The sequence below is a fragment of the Tauraco erythrolophus genome, chromosome 3 (genome assembly GCF_009769465.1).
Source record: "Tauraco erythrolophus isolate bTauEry1 chromosome 3, bTauEry1.pri, whole genome shotgun sequence".
Taxonomy (NCBI): Eukaryota; Metazoa; Chordata; class Aves; order Musophagiformes; family Musophagidae; genus Tauraco; species Tauraco erythrolophus.
In genome coordinates this window covers 99,917,393-99,934,262 of record NC_141467.1, presented here as the reverse complement: position 1 = coordinate 99,934,262, position 16,870 = coordinate 99,917,393, and the positions used below count along the sequence as shown (strand labels likewise).

Sequence of the window (16,870 nt, the reverse complement as noted above, 5' to 3'; positions counted from 1 at the left end):
GATGTCATTTTCCTGGGCTTGTGCAAGGTGTTTTACACTGTCCCACAGGACATCCTTGTCTCTAAAAAGAAGAGACATGGATTTGACAGATGGACCACTCAGTGGATAAAGAACTGGCTGGATGGTCGCACTCAAAGAGTTGTGGTCAATGGTGTGATGTCTACATGGAGACCAGTGTCAAGTGGTGAGCCTCAGGGGTCAGTTCTGGGTCCAGTGCTGTTCAACATCTTTGTCAGCGACATTGATGACGGCATTGAGTGCACCCTCAGTAAGTTTGCCGATGACACCAAGCTGTGTGGTGCCGTGGACTCACTTGAGGGAAGAGATGCCATCCAGAGGGACCTTGATAGGCTTGAGAAATGGGCCAGTGCTAACTGCATGAGCTTCAACAAGTCAAAATGCAAGGTCCTTCACCTGGGTCGGGCCAGTCCTAGGCACAAATACAAACTGGGCACAGAGTGGGTTGAGAGTAGTCCTGAAGAGAAGGATTTGGGGGTGTTTATAGATGAGAAGCTCAACATGAGCCAGCAGTGCGCTCATGCGGCCCAGAAGGCCATCCGCATCCTGGGATGTATAAAGAGAAGCGTGGTCAGCAGGTCAAGAGAGGTGATTCTCCCCCTTTATTCTGCTCTTGTGAGACCCCACCTCGAATACTGCATCCAGTTTTGGTGTCCCCACCATAAGAGAGACATAGATCTGTTGGAGTGTGTTCAGAGGAGGGCCACAAAGATGATCCAGGGGCTGGAGCACCTCTGCTACGAGGACAGGTCGTGGGAGCTGGGGTTGTTCAGCCTTGAAAAGAGAAGACTTCGGAGGGACCTAATAGCTGCCTTCCAATACGTGAAGGGAACCTACAGGAAGGCTGGGGAGGGACTTTTTACAAGAGTGTCCACTGATAGGACAAGGGGAAATGGGTTTAAGTTGAAGGAGAACAGATTTAGATTAGATCTTAGGAAGAAATTCTTCAGTACGAGGATGGTAAGACTTTGGAATAAATTGCCCAGAGAAGTTGTGGATGCCCCCTCCCTGGAGGTGTTCAAGGCCAGGTTGGACGGAGCCTTGAGCAGCCTGATCTAGTTGAGAGGTGGTCCTGCCCATGACAGGGAGGTTGGATTAGATGATCTCTAAGGTACCTTCCAGCCTATGCCATTCTATGATTCTATGATTCTATGTCTATTTTCAACCACAATTCAACGGGCCACACCCATGGCATAAAATCACAGCAGCTGTCTTCATTCCCTCTGCTGAAGTTCTGCTTCTAGGTAAGGTGAGGCAGCTGGTAGAGTCGAGTTCTCTGATGTTGCCTTTGAGATAGCCCGTTGTGAGAAAGTTTCAAGGATGTTTCCATACCACATCCCTCTGGTACAAATGCTGATGTACAAAGGTGAGGAACCCTACTGCATTTGTTGGACAAGTATCAACTCTCTTCCAAAAAAAAAACGCCTAAGTGCAAAGTAAATTGAGGGACAAAACTTACCGAAATGAGAATAGAAATGTCTCTAACCCTTTGACATAGTTGTGTCTGGATCGTAAAACCCAAAGCTCAAATCTTGTATGAAAAATTGATTTCCTTTTGGTTTTGAGCAATGCAGTACAAAAAGCTCCTGGGTGTAGAGGGTGGAATAGAAAACTGAATGTTCTTCTGCATAATTCTGGCTTTTTAAAGGGAGGTAAAATGCTCTGCTTGCAGGAGCTTAGCTGAAAAATCCGGTTGCTGGAGTTCCTCATCTCTTCCTCATTATGGTAGTTTCTGTATTGTAAATAGACTGCTGGTTTCCAGTGACTGCACTAGCAGTGGTAAATATTCTGCTGGAAAGCAGTGCACTGCCTTATGCATCACTTACAGAAGATCCTTCTGAGTTATTTTTATAAGCTGCGTGTCATGCACGATGCACAAGGCTCTTGTTGGCTTTAAAAAGTTTTCACTGAGCTCAGTTCAATATTGCAGGAACTCCAAAGCGCTTGCAGTGGTGTTACTGGTCTGTCTTTGACCTTGAGCTGATATCTCTTTCCTTTTTGCTGAATTGCAGGGGGAGCCAGGTGCGACAGGTCCTGCTGGGCGTGAGGGGCCACCAGGGAAGGATGTAAGTGTACCATTTTAAACAGAAACTAATTTCCTGCTCCCTGACAAATGAAGATTTTCATTCACAGTGACCCTGTTCTGAAACAGCTGCAGAAACTGCAGTAAAAGGTGAATTACTGCAGCAGTGCACAGGGAATGATCTGTGCAAAGATCATTAGGGTAACAAAGAATTTGAGGGCCTTTGTCACTGCTCAGTTGCTGGCACTTAAATGTCAGCTATATCCTTGGAAATGTAGAGAAAGGTGCATTGTTTGAATCTCAGACTGTGCTTTGTAGCCATGGATCTGCTTTCTGCCACCCCTCTCCGAGCAGTGCCTCATTCTACAGGTCCCACTGGACCAGGTTCTACCATGCTTCCTCTGCAAAAGCTGTACCTTACTGCATGCGTAGCTCCACTGAAATCTGTGAAACACCTGTGGAATAATAGGCTGCTGCTCAGAGGAAAGAGAGAGAGTACAAACAGATCCTCTGACATCATTAGTGTCAAATGCAGTCACATAACAAAGTCCTGGGAGAGCGCAGCTGACACTTCGTCCTGCAGCAGCTGATGAGCAACGTACCAAGAGGCTGGTGTGCCATTGCCATGGGACCTGGGGAAGTGGTTTCTCATTTGCACCCCCTCGTATCACTGGAATACTGTTGTGCTGTAAATAGTACCCTACAAAGCAAAATAGAAGATAGACCTAGGGGAACCCCTCAGAGGAAATAGAAGCAGGTCTTAAGCCTCCCTCAAGAGATAACAAAGTAGTTGGTTCTTGAGAAATACTGGGAAATCTCAGTCCCTGAGAAATCCGGCTTTAAGATAACTTGATAATAATGGTTTCTGCCTGTAATCGGACTTCATTTAGTGATAGATGTTTAAAATTCAGAAGGCTGGTCTTCCTCATACATAACTGAAAGGGGATAGTGACACTTTAATGCTGTTTCCTTCTAATACATGAACAGGGGATTTTAGTAGGAACATTTTTTAAATGCCTGTTTGTTTGCCTTCATGTCAGATCGTTCCCTCACCAGAATGCTTCTCTTCATTTCAGGGTGATATCGGTCCCATAGGACCACAGGGCCCTCGAGGACTCAGAGGGCAGCCGGTGAGTTTTCTCTCCTGATAAGCCATTTCTGGAGGTATATTGTATGTAGTGGGAATGTCCTGCAGCCCAGAGCTCTGGTGTGGAAGAAGAATCTTTAGCAAGATTCAGATGATGTTCAATTAAAACACTTTACCTACTTTGAGAAAGACAAATCAGAATGATATTGCTAGAAATTGATGAAGTCTTATAATAGTGCAACGGAGTGATGATTGCTGACTTGGTGGGAAGAAGAGTTTAATGGAATCTGCCAGGATTGCAGTGTCAGAAGTGCTCATATTCCAGTCCTGCCTCTGGCATCACACTCGCTTCTCACATGGCCTCAGTTTTCCAAGGCAGGCATTAATTGCGGGTGCCCAGTTTGAGATATGTGAGGTCCAGTTGTGATACTATTAATTTTTGTAATTTCTTCTGAAAAAGACCCATAATTTTAGGAAAAGGTTTGTTTAATTGAACACCTGTAGAGTTATTACAAGTTCAGCAGAGAAAGGGCAATTTAGTTGACATTTCAGAAAGTGTCATTTGGGATGGATGAGAAATTACTTTTATTAATTTCACGGGTTTCTCAATTCTTTCTTAGAAATCAATCTTTTCCAAATTTGAACGCAGATCTCTGTGGCAATGAGTGATTTCTTTTCCTTCTCGCAAGACCTGCTAGTGTAATAGATTCTACAACATGTTCCATAATCAGGGCAAAATGCTGGTTCGGCCAGCAATGCCAGGAGCTGGAGTGGCAGATCTTTCTGAGCTGGGAGAGTAGAAGTTTAAATTAGACTGCAGGAACATATGGAGAGCTCCTGTGTCTATCTTGTAATTTATCTCATTATTCCTTTACTGCTGGCATCACTCACTAACGTGTCATGCCCCTCCACAACACTAGCAATGAATAAAAAGATTTGAGGAAAAAGAAATAATCCTAACTCCAGGCCATACTCTTCTTTGGAGAAGAGATACTTGGGGTTTTGTATGTTGGAGGGCAAATTACCAGCTTCTCTTGTCCTTCCTCTGCTTTGTTTCTCTGATAAGGATCACAAGGCATGATTCTGAATATTGCCAGTGAAAGGGCTGGTGTTCATGGTCAACTCCAATGCAGGGAAAAACATATCTGCGTGGTGAGTTGGGAGCAGAGTGGAGCAGAGTGTATAATGTCACCTTGCCAACTTTAGTGTAGATGGTCAGCTCAGCTCCTTTGACAAGGAATAGTGAGAAACAGGTGCTTCTAAAGGACGATTTAGCTCATTCTGAGTTATCTGGTGTCAGGCACATGTCAAATGCCTGAAGGCTTTAGAACACATGGTTGTCTCCATTTGCCCAAAAAAAGAGGAAGCCTGAGATGATTAAAAAACAGATATCTGGCCTCTGAACCCTGATTCAGATGATAGCCCTGAGAAGAGGATGGTAAGCAGTTATTTGCAGGACCTACCTCGGTCACTAGAGAGAGGAATTTTTCTAAACCAGGAAGATGGGGGAGTATCTGGAGGTCTGTGGGCTAGTGCATAGAACTAGCATTATGTTAAATGAACTTTAACATTGTTCAGTGAGTTGCCAAGAGGTGCTTCAAATATGGACTAAAGGGGCTTGTCTGAACACAATAACTTGGAGCTGCCACAGTAGGTGGCTCCATCCATACTGGAGGATGCTGCATATGATAGGGATGAGAGTGAAGAAATGGAGGAGGAGAAGGAGTGGTGATTAGGTCTGCTTCAGGCTAGGGGATTTGGGTCCACATCACTCAGGTTTTTTCCTGAGATGGGATCAGCCATGCAACCAGGGATGCAAAAGTTGTGGGTTCAATCGAAAATAGGAGATCCCTACTCTGTAGTCTGCCAAGAGCGGAGGTTGTACAATGCTAAAGAAATCCTTGCTGGTGTAGCAGTAGATGGATATTTTTAATTGTAGTATACATTATTTCACTATCCTTTTTCCTTTTAACATAGGGCAAGAATGGATCGCCTGGATCTGCAGGAGAACCTGGCCCCCCCAGGTAACCCAGTAAGTACCACAAAGGGAAACTCATGCAGCAAGCAGTTATGTGAAGGAGAGCTGATTGATGAAGTATAGGTGGAGTGGATTATGTATAGCTGCTTACCATTCCTGAAGCTGCCATGTCTGAAGATCAGTGATCTGAAAATCACTGGCTGGCCACAACATCGGAGGGGGTTTGGCTGCGTTCTTGGAATTAACCTGCAAGCTGGGTCATCATATTTCCCAGCAAAAGTTAAGTATTCACAGAGAAAGGAAATGATTGATTACCTGGTGTGGAAAAACAGATTGGCATGCCTCATCTTCACCAGTAGATTTAATTTTGCCAAGCAGAGACTGTGCAGCCAGCAGAGAGTTGTCACAAGGAAGGAGAGGGCCTCGGGGAGTTGGCAGACTGCCATTGCGGAATAGCAGCAGCAGAAAAATCCTCCCCAGGCACTTGGGGAAAGAGCAGACAGTGGGCAGTAAACCAAGATCACAAAGCAGAATGAAACCCCCCCTGGGGCCATCCTGTGTGGAAGAACAGCATGGTAATGAAGAGCTATAAGGAGGACAGTGAGGAGGATTTTATTTTTTTTTTCTGTATTCTGCTGCTGAAAATTGTTCGCGATTCAGCAAATCCATGCAAATGTACCTTTGTGTCCAGTAGCATCTGTTGAAATGCAAGGCTTTTCCCTCTTTTTTTCTACCTAGATGTTACAGTTTGCTGGGCTGGTAGGTTCAAATAGAAGCAAAGGCATAGCAGGAGAATCTGAAGAACTGCAGCAGGATCACACTCTTTATGGCCCATGCAACGCTGTAAAGCAACCCCAGCCTTGCCTGAGACTTGTGCCCTGAGCATGGGTTGCTTTGCTGCAGGGATGTCTTCTCCTAAATGGCTGTGGAGAAGCAAGCAACACCTTTCTGCATGGGGAGGTGATAACACAGATTACGGGTGGGGTAGGACTGGTGCAGTCTCACAGCCTTTCTGCAGCCAAGAATTAGTGCTACTGTTTTTTTCCCCTTCTTACCTTCCCGGGACCACTGTCATTGCTCTTACTCTGTGGATCCTGCTGCTGCCTCTTCAACCTTCATTTCTTGTTCTCATCATGCTCATCACTGTTCCCAATTCTTGTTAGTGCTTTTTGGCTTTCTGAGTCTTCACCAGGCCACCGTGTCTTTGGGATGCCCTGTGACTGAGGTTAGTTTTCAATCGTCATCGTGTTATCACATTACCTAGACAGTCAGCTGGTGACCCAGGGACTCACCAGGCAGCATCCTGCACAAGCAGCCTCTGCTCCAGAGGATTTACAGTCCAAAAATAACATAAAAGATTGAAAAAGGATAAAGTCAGATGGATGAGAAAGGCAAAACAATGAGACAATGTTGGTCAGCAGAACAGTCAGTCATCTCATCAGTGCCCTTCTCTGTCATTAAAATGAATCGTCTCCCTTTCATAGCGGTTATTACGGGAACTATTTCCTTGTGCTATACATGAGTCCATTTATTTCCAGCCTTGTCTGGAAATGCACTAATTTCCTTCACAATGTGTTGTGACAAGCTGATCTATTCTATATCGAAAGGAAGAAGCGAGAAAGGTTATCATGGCAATAACGGTTTCTTTTCCACCTTCACCGTGGCTCGCTTGGAATCACAAGATAAAACCTGCCAGGAGCCTTCTCCTTTTGCATCTGCTGTTTGACAGTGTCCATCCCAATTCACGGTGCTCCTGCTTCAGCCGGCACGCAGCAATGCATCCCAGCCCCTGACATCTCCAGGGCTGATTGCGCACCCGAGAGCCATGTGCTTTGTGCCAGCAGGTGTGTTGGGGCTCCCTTTACACTAGATGGGCTTAAAATGAAGACAAGTTTTATATTGGAAAGAAAAAGCATTCTGTACTGAATTAGAAGGTGGGAGACAAAGTCTGGAAAGAAAAGGTTAAAATACGAGGAAAAAAATACCAGAAGTGTACATGAAATGGCTCTGTGTCATGAACTGCCATTTAAACTGCCCTGATCTGTACAAAACAGGGACAGTTTGGCAGAATACCACAAGAGATAAGTAAAAGATAGACTTTTTTAAAAAAAATTCAACCTGGAAATAAAAGCAAAAGAGCAACTCACTAGCTGTCTATTGATTGTATTCTCAGATTGGAGCACTATGACCATCTTCACTGTTTCCCTGTCGTCGCCCATGACAGCATTTCCACTCTGCAACAGCACCTTATAAACCATGCAGCACCAGAATGGCCACTGACCAGACGTCCTGTCACTTCCATAATTGTCACTTGCTTTTCATCTTTTCACAGGGACCTCACGTAGCTTATTAATAACGCAAGCGCGGTGTTTGCAATCTGCTTTTCTAAATGACTCTTCTTCCTTTCCTTGTCAGTTTTGGGAGTCCTGCTGCTGCAGTGAAATTTCCCAGTTCCAATGTATCTGTAAATGCATGCTCTGGAAAAGAGATGTTGGAGAAAGGGCTGCTAATGTCTGTCTCATTTCTGTCCTAAGGGTCCTAAAGGAAATAAAGGAGAAAATGGCAGCCCAGGACTCCCTGGCTTCATAGGACCCCGAGGACCACCTGTAAGTATGTCTGGGGATGGATTAGACTCGCTAATTACCTGCTTTTAAATGTTGGACTGATGAAGATGGGACACGGTCATCCTTAATCAGGTAAAAAAACATAAGCAGGGGTCTGACAGATCCAGAAGCCATATACTTTACTTCCAAAGCAAACTGGACTGCAAAAATAGTGTTTTTGTTATGGACAAACGTCTATAATCTTGTTTACTGAGCTGGTACCTGTCACCTGATAATGCATACATTAGTCAGTCTGGTTCCATAGGCTTCTTAATGTGGCTATGAGGTATTTAAGTTACTCAGATGATATCTCTGCATGAACCCCGGAAAGGCTAAATAGGGGAATTTTAAGTGCTGATAATAATATAGGAATTTCTGATAGTTGCTGTTCCAAGAAAAATTCCTTTGTTACCAGCATCCGAGGTACATGGCAATTAAAGCATTCATAAATCTCCCAAAGTGATCTAAAATAATATCTATACACATGAAAATATCACAGCCTTGAAATCCAATATCTTTAGCCTTTCCAAGATGAGTAAAATATGTTATGTTCCACTGGAAGGATGGAAAAAGTGAATGATAGGTAAATATTTTTGTTTCTGCCTCTGTTGTGACTTAAAATGAGATTTAAAAGGTTTTCATATGAATCTAGCAGAGCTGAATTTTCCACAGGATGATTCTTTTTCTTTTTTTTTTTTTTTTTTTTAATGATTGGAAAGGGAGTTTCCAAAGGAGGAAAAAGAAATATTTCTCTGCAAAATTAATTTAAAGCAGCAAACGTGGTGGCCATTTAAAACTGAAGTGGCCCTAAGGAATACTCGAGTGAGTCTGATGCTGCCTAATTTGGAGCTGATGTGATCATACATCTGTGATTAGTGACATTGCTCAGGCATGGATGTATGCTAGCACTGTCGAAGTTGTCATATGTGTTTCCAGGTTATGGGAAAAATACCACCTACATGCACACATCGTAGATATGATCATGTATGTGGATTGTAAATGGGCTATAAAGAGGAATCTTTCCATTCATGATATGGGAAAGTGGGCAGAATTTTAGCAATAACTAGTTTAATGTTTGCTTTACTTTATCAGTGACTTCAAGACTGAAGTGACTTTTTTTTCACTGAAATGCCAAAATGCAAAGATTGTATTGCCTAATTATCACTTTATAAATGCAGAAAAAAATTCTAATTGGGTGCTTGTTTAAATCGAGGTTATTTGATACAGTTCTGAAATACAGGCAAGCTTTTCAGACTTGCTTTATCACTGGCTCTGTCCCAGTTGTCTCAACTGGTGTCATACAAGACGGTACCTCTACTTGCAACATTTTACATCCCTTACATCTTTAGACTGTTATGGCAATAACATTGGCACAGATTAAGCTAAAATATCCCAAGTAAAGTGTACGAAGCTTTGTGAAACATCTGTAAGAAAAATAGATAAAATGCATTGAAAGCAGGAACATACTTTTAGTGGAACATCTGTCCTGATCTCATCTGGTTCTGTAGAAATGACTTCCTTTTATTTACAAACATTTACAGGGTATGCAGCCTTACTTAAAAATGCTTTCTAAATAGTAGGATATATCTTTCCAGGAATGACCTATAGCAGTAGGATAAGGATAAATCATCCAAACCTGCTGCTGTGTAGCAGAAAACGTGCTCTAAATAGAAAGCAAAATTTGTGGTTATTAGGTAGGGTTTTTCTTCCAACTCCTTGAAGTGTGGTGCTAAATTCATTCTCTGTATCTCTCAGGGAGAACCAGGAGAGAAAGGTCCTCCAGGAAAAGAGGTAAGTTAAGTTAAATATCCAGTTGTTTCAAAGTGGGGCTGGTGTCTTGAGAAAAAAACAAAACAAAACATCAAGGATGCTACCTGGGTTGCAACAAGTTGATTTTTTTCTTGGTATTTGAAAGCAAACAGGGAGCTCTCAGGAATCTGTGGGACTGACAGGGAAATAATTTTCCCCAGGTCACAAGAATCATTGCAAAGGCATGCACTTTATTATTTACTGTTATTAGGGATAGCTCTTTTATGCTCACCCTTATTTTGTTACAGGGTGTACCAGGCAAACCAGGTGAAACTGGCTCCAAAGGAGAGAGGGTAAGTTGGAGAATATTATTAGTTATTTCATTACATTGAAATAAAAAGAGCTATCTTGAGTTAAGGCCCAAGGAAGGGGTCATTCAGGAGTGCAGCATGGCCTGTAGAGATCTGCTGTGCTCCCCACCTTCCCAGCCCTCTCCTTAATCATTCTCCGTCAGTAACAATTTGTGGATCATTTGTAATGCACCAGATGTTGTATTCAGTAACTTTGCCAGCTCAGCTGTTTGTGTTTCGCTGTGCTTGGAAATCAGAAGTTTGCCTCTTATTTTGTGGTGGTAATGTCAGCTTTTTTGCTTAGGGAGAGCCTGGCATCAAAGGCGAAAAAGGCCCTCAAGGAGAAAAAGGCCCTCCAGGTGAACCTGGGATACCTGGTCATAAAGGCCATCCAGGACTGATGGGTCCCCATGGACCCCCAGGAGACACTGGGCAAGTTGGACCTCCCGGTCCCCCAGGACAGCCAGGATTTCCAGGACCAAGGGTAAGACTGCCAGGCAAGGGCTTTGTACAGTAATTTTACTGCCACGGTGTGTGATCAGAAAAGCACCCAAGATCACGGTAAGGCTGACAGAAACCAGAGCAAGTGTGTGCTGTAATGGGGGGGCAGCGTTTTGATCTCCTGTCTCTTGGTACATAAAAAGGGAAGCTATAGCATCTGTCAGGGAAGTGTTGTGGTGGTGTTGGATTGAACTTCAGGAGAGCTGAGCAATCCAGACCCATAGCCCCTGGACACCTTGTACCCCTAAAAGCCTAAATCAGGTCATGTGACTATGGCCATGGGTCTGAAGTCTGAAAAGGTTTCTTTCCATAAGGGTGCTAATGCATAGCATTTCATACAGAGATCTTACGCCTTCCTCTGCTGCTGGTTGTTATGAAAGGCAAAATGCTGAGCTGTGGAAAGGTCACTGCTCTACTCCTGGAAATCCTGGAGTCAGCTCATCAGAATTCATGAAATCCTATTTTTGTTTAATTTTTTTTTTTTTTTTTTTTCCCTCCTAACGGGAAACAACCTTGCTACTGAGAGTGCCTGAGGGTAATATATGTAGAAGAATGAGAGAAACTACCAACACTACTGAAGCTGCTATGCCCATCCTGAGGATGAATTTGAGATTACCTCTGAGGGGAATAAACAGTGAAACAAACTCTGATGTAAAGTCTGGGTAAATTTTAGACAGAGCATTTCTTTGTGTGTCTCAACAACATAGAAATTTGATGAAATCCAGTGATGATTATGAAGACTTAATGCAACTAATACAGTTAAAACTTGAAAAGATAATTTGTAAGCCTTCATGTTTACTTACTGGGATATTCACTAGCAGCCATCACAAATGGTTAGCACTTAATGACAAAATTATTTCTTTTGTCACCAACGAACACATCTTTTTCTCATGCAAAATTTATGTCGGGAAGAAGGCAGCAAATAGACCAACTCTGTACTTATCAGCAATGTTATTGGTTAAAATTGAAATGTCTCTTAGCTACTGAATGAAATCTACATTTTTTAATGAAGAGTAACTTCTGATTCAGAAGACCTCAGGAGTGTTTTATAAACGTAGAGGACACAGACTGCATCCTTGTATGTTAAAAGGATAGGTGTGAGGGAAAATCAACACTTTAATGCAAATAGCTCATTCACAAAAGACTGCAATTTTTAGATTGAGCAGAAGTGCTTTCAAAATTGGCAGAAATTCAAAGAATAATTTCAGCCAAAACAAGAAAAGTGTATTTCAAGTGAAACATCTCACTTTGCGATTTACAAGGGAAAACATTTGATCTTGTTGGTTCAAAATGGTTTATTTTTTAAATACAGATAAAACTTTTCTTTTGAGCTTATGCAAAGACAAGGCTCTGGTTACCCTAAAACCACTTTTTTTTTTTTTTTTTTTATTTTCTTGGAAAGCCACAGCCTAAAATATTCTCCTTCCAGCCTACCAAAAATGTTTTCATCATTTTTTCAGTTGCATCATCCAGAGTTGTTCACATAGCTTTAAGTTTTGACAGCTGTTACAGCTGTTCAACAGCAACGTCATACAAAAGAGCTGAGAGAGGGGATGAAAGATACTGTCCCTTGGAGGCTGGGTAGGGGACAAAGGCCAGGCAGCCACATCCCCTGTCTCCCTTCAACAGTCTAGTTGATACTAGATACCCACCTTAAGTACCCTGGGAGCATACATGCAAGGAAATGTGCAATGCTGAAAAAAGAGGTAGGCTTTCCACTAGGATCTAGTAGGGCAGAGGATGTCTCCTCTTTCAATTTCTACTACTTCTCCTATAAGTGTGTAGGAAAGAGATTTCCTCTAGGAAGGAGATGGGGATAGTGTCCCAACAATGCCCCCTGCCCAGGCTCCCTGCTGGCACCGTTGAGCCCATGGCTTGCCAGCAGGTTGGGAACTGTGGATGTTTTGAGTCCCTTTACGTTCTTCTTTCAGGCAGTCCCTGCAGCCCTGTGTGTGCTGTGGGTGATGAAATGCAACCCACAAAACCCGTTGTGGAGGGTTTAATTTGCACATCCCCTGGCTGTGATTATTGTCTTGTTACTGCTGTGATTATTACTCTCTAGGGGGAACCTCCATCTCTAGAGACTTTGAGAAGGCTCATCCAAGAGGAGTTAGCCAAGCAGCTAGATGGTAAGTAATCAGCTCTGGGAAGCCAGAAAATGTACCTGAGATTATGGAAGATACTTTCCATTGCAGACCACTGCTGACCCCATCTACAGTGAAACATGAAGTTCAAGTGCTTGTCACCCAGCTCTTGGAGAGCTGACATAGCTGCAGGCATTTGCCTCCATACTAAAGATCATGGTTCAACGGAGTGATTTATTTGAAGGATTTTATTTACACACTCTCAGACTTCAACTTCCACGCCAATCTAAAAGCATTCAAGATTTTGGATCAATGAAGAAAAGATAGAAAAACCCTTCTCCCTCTATTTTGTGGGATGTTTTTGTGATGCAGAGTGTATCTTAAGAGCTCTCCAGGCTGTTCAGAGACTTAATATGGAAGTAGCAAGCAGTGTGCCTGTATGGAAACTGGAGAATATGCTGACTCAGGGAGCTGTCTTAGTCACCGTTTCTGACTTCACAGCCAGAGATGAATACATTAGCTTAACTCCACATGTGTAACAGCCCAGAACAAGAAAAGTAAGCTTTTTTTCCTACAAAGCAGCCATGTAGCATCTTGTTCTGTGTAGCAGAAGCAGAAGCTGTGTAGGCTCTTCTTTTCAGAGCATCAATGATCCCAGTTTGATAGAAATCCACTGACAACACAGATAAAGGAAAGGACATTTCAGATCCTTGATGGACAAGAAGAAGAGGATGAGAGAAGTGTTTAGGATTAAGTACGAAATTTAGGAGAAGTTTAAAGCTACTGAGAAATTAGGTTTAAATAATTTAGAGAGAGTCAAGGAGGCACCATCATGGCTTATGGGGAAGGATTTTGTGCGGACAATGAATGGATGAGCCTTAAAACCTGATCTGTGACAGTACTTGGACTTAACTGGGCCATTGATTCTGGCTCTTCATGTCTTGGGGCACTGACCTTCTAGTCTAACAAACCCATTTCTCTCTCTTCACAGCAAAGTTAGACTATCTCCTGGCTCAGATACAGCCTACACATGTAAAAGCATCCCATGGCAGACCAGGACCTCCTGGTCCCCCTGGGAAGGAAGGACTCCCAGGAAGAACTGGTCCTCCAGGAGAGCCTGGCCGGCCTGGACAGACAGGGTCTGAAGGGCCACCTGGACCGATTGGTCCCAAAGGTGCGTGAAACTTGATGTGTTTGGGTAGTCTGGTAAAGGGATGTGTCCACCACACTTTGACATCCACCTCTCCTGTTAGCATCTAAATGGTCCTGAAAACATATATATTAGAAGCAGCTTCACTCTGTTGAACTAGAGGTAGTGAATGTGACCAGTAATTCCTGGCATGTTCCACCTCTTCGAGTGGCATGAGCCTTCATTTCCACTTAACATCCCATCTCAGAGGACTGGCCACAATTAGGAACTATTTTTAGCAAATATATTGCCTTCAGTGTGGCTGGAAGACCTGCGGTAGTATTCCTTAGTTTTGTAGATCATGCTTATCTGTTCGTTGTTTTTCTTTCCCTCTCTACAGGAGAAAGAGGAGCAAAGGGTGAGAAAGGAGAGACTGGTGTTGGCCAACGAGGGGAAATAGGTCCTCCAGGAATTCCAGGTGGGTTTATTCAGAACACGTCACGAAACACATCACTCAGAACTGCTGCAAGGACATAGGTCTCTGGCATATTAGACAGACAATCAGGATAACGAATACAGCATACGCATTTCTGTAGAAAGTGGCCCAAAGGGAAGAAATACATCACTAGCATCATAGCTGGCCACCTTTGTTTCTTCAGCCTGATTGACAGGTGTAATGATCCATCTCAGTAACAGCTAGGTTAACTGACCTTTGGGACAAATCCAAAGTGAAGTTTTAATTACTAGATACATAGTGAAGTGTCTTATCTGCCCTTGCCAGAATCTTCTTGTGACCAAGCTTAACCCAGAGATCCAGGTAGCTTCAGATATTGTAAAAGGTCATATCCAACACCTGTGCCTCAGGCATACAGCTTGTGCTTTATCTTTGCTGACAAAGAAGCAGCAAATATGTTTTGTTTCTAATTTGGAATCAGGAGCCATTGATCAGTTTTACCTTCACTCTGCTTTGTTGTAACTCCATGGGCTGCATTCGGCATACTGGCCTTGCATTGCCTTAAAATTGCAATGGAGCCACTATACTTTGTACAGAGTTATCTCCCAAAGCTGGCTCTCACCTCAAGCTTTCCCATCCTCACATCCTGCCTATGAGGACTACATGTCATTAGTTGGCTTGTGCAGGTGCATAACTTCAACGTGGTCATAGAAGAAGAGCAGCCATAGCAGAGCTGTGCAGCCCAAGGATGCCACAGAGAATGGAAATCTTTCATTCGCAGGAGCCAAACTTGTCACATCCTTGTAGACACATTCCAGCTAGACCCAAACCTGTGCAAGCTGATGTCTGCATCCCAGCTTGGCAGCAAAGCTGTCTCCTGTGATGTTACTCCTGCTGAGTACTGCACCCTGGGGGTGCCACTCACCAAAGGTGTTTTGTTTTTATTTTAGGCCTCCCAGGGGAGCCTGGCTATGCCAAAGATGGGATGCCAGGACCACCTGGCCCTCCAGGCGAAGCTGGGGTGCCTGGTCTCATGGGTCCACAAGGACCTCCAGGAGCCAACGGACAGTGTGATCCCACTCAGTGCGCTTACTACGCAAGCCTGGCTGCCAGACCCGCCAACGTCAAAGGGCCCTAGCATGCAGGGAGTATCCCCAGACTTGTTTTTAAAACTTGAATTCATCGTGCCTGCCAAGAGCTCTCAGATGTCTTCAACTGTGTTTCTTTCGTGGGAGGCCTTCTAAAGCCAACAAATGCTGCCGGTCGGTCAGATTATTTTTATGAATTATTATTATTATTATTATTATCTTTGATGTGATATGTGAATTTGTTTTTGTTTTCTCTAATGTCAGGGCATATTAAAACATTAAAAATAAGTGGTTTTTCCTCTTTTGAAGAGCATTTAATATCAATGCATTGTGTAGCTGTTTATGCAAAACCATTCCGATGTCAAAATTTTCATCTGTTATCTCGTTAATTCTTTCCAAAGCTTTACCCCTAACCCTTGAAATTGAAATCAAATCCTGCACTGTGCAGCCCAGGGCATTAACTGTGAGACATAGGCTGATCGCAGGATTGTTGGTGCTATCTGCCATCCACTTGGAGAGGAGGAAGGCAAAGCCATGCCAAAGCTGGGGAAGAGGTCTCCAGTACGTTCAACTCACAATGGACAGACAGTTACGAACAGCCAATGTGTGTTTCCCAGAAGATCCTTGTTAAAATTAATGTTCTTCTGACCATAAGTCAATCTGTATGCTATAGGACCTACTTTTTATGGGACCATGTGGGATCTCACCGTAAGGCCTGAAGAGACTGCAAAGATGATCTAAACCTCCTCACTGGTCCCTGTGCAAGAACTTTGGTACTCAGAAGGTTTGGTCCTACCAGATGGACCTTAGCTTCTTTCTGTTAGGGAGATGCCTCTGCAAAACGCCGCGATGCTGTCCTCTGTCAGCTCAGGCATGCCAAATCCCCTGTTCGTTGTCAGCGCACACACAGCTCCCTACCACTTCTTCACCCCAAAATTGGCCATAACAGCATAGATAGTCACCTGGGATTAAAAATCTCAGGAATCCAAGTGTGACCCAACTTCGCCATTTTGGATGATCTACTATGAAAATAACTTGGCAAGGTTGTGTTTTAGAGGGTAGGTGAGAAGTTGCAGGCTGGTCTAGGAGGAGGTTGACTTCTGATGAAAGGGTCAGAGCAAAGAGATGTTCAGAAACCTGGAGGAAATTGTGTTTGAAGGTGAAAGCAAAAAGTCAGGCACTGGTCCTTTTACCCTATCGGCTAATTGCCAAATTTAACCTGAGAATGCAAAGGGAAAGTAAAGGGATGGAGTCTGAAAAGACCTTCACAATACGTCATTTGTGAGTTCAACCCTCTGACCAAGACAATCCCACTCACAAATGTGTGGATCTGAGAGGTGGGCAGGCCTCGGACATATGCGCCAGCCAGCAAAGCAGCTGCATTTTCAAAACTGTTCTGCACGAAGCAGTTTGTGTTGACTGACCGGAGTAATGAACTTGACACAGACACTAAGTGCTGAGCGTGTTTGGAAATCTCGTCAGGTCTTTTGGAGATGGAAAAAAGGTGCCGTGCCCTGCTGGCACGTTCACCATATGGCATGGTGCTTCCAAGCTGGCTAAGCTGTAAGCCACAGCTGTCTATAACCACCCCAGAACCAGACCCCACTGCTAAAGCCCAGACATAACCATTTGCCAGCCTCGGAGTCTTTTTCTCACCAGCAGCAGATAAACTTTGCCTCTGCTTTACCGAAAAATGAAATAAAATAACGTGTTCACATGCCAGGGTTAAACAAAGTCTTTACTGTGTAGCTCTCAGTGGTGCTATTTTTGCTATTTCCTATGCAAATAAACTCTTTGATTTGATTG

General features: G+C 43.6%; 1 protein-coding gene across 1 annotated transcript in view; it reads left to right on the top strand.

Moving 5' to 3' along the window:
* COL22A1 (collagen type XXII alpha 1 chain) overlaps positions 1-15,114 on the top strand; it is a 215,783-nt gene extending 200,669 nt beyond the window's left edge. The window contains exons 54-65 of the mRNA XM_086609339.1: positions 2,031-2,084; positions 3,118-3,171; positions 5,106-5,152; positions 7,522-7,570; positions 7,641-7,712; positions 9,465-9,500; positions 9,767-9,811; positions 10,113-10,292; positions 12,372-12,438; positions 13,385-13,567; positions 13,923-14,000; positions 14,927-15,114. Coding sequence (XP_086465465.1) covers positions 2,031-2,084; positions 3,118-3,171; positions 5,106-5,152; positions 7,522-7,570; positions 7,641-7,712; positions 9,465-9,500; positions 9,767-9,811; positions 10,113-10,292; positions 12,372-12,438; positions 13,385-13,567; positions 13,923-14,000; positions 14,927-15,114 — 1,053 coding nt within the window. The remainder of the gene's footprint in view (positions 1-2,030; positions 2,085-3,117; positions 3,172-5,105; positions 5,153-7,521; positions 7,571-7,640; positions 7,713-9,464; positions 9,501-9,766; positions 9,812-10,112; positions 10,293-12,371; positions 12,439-13,384; positions 13,568-13,922; positions 14,001-14,926) is intronic.
* The last annotated feature ends 1,756 nt before the right edge of the window (positions 15,115-16,870 follow it).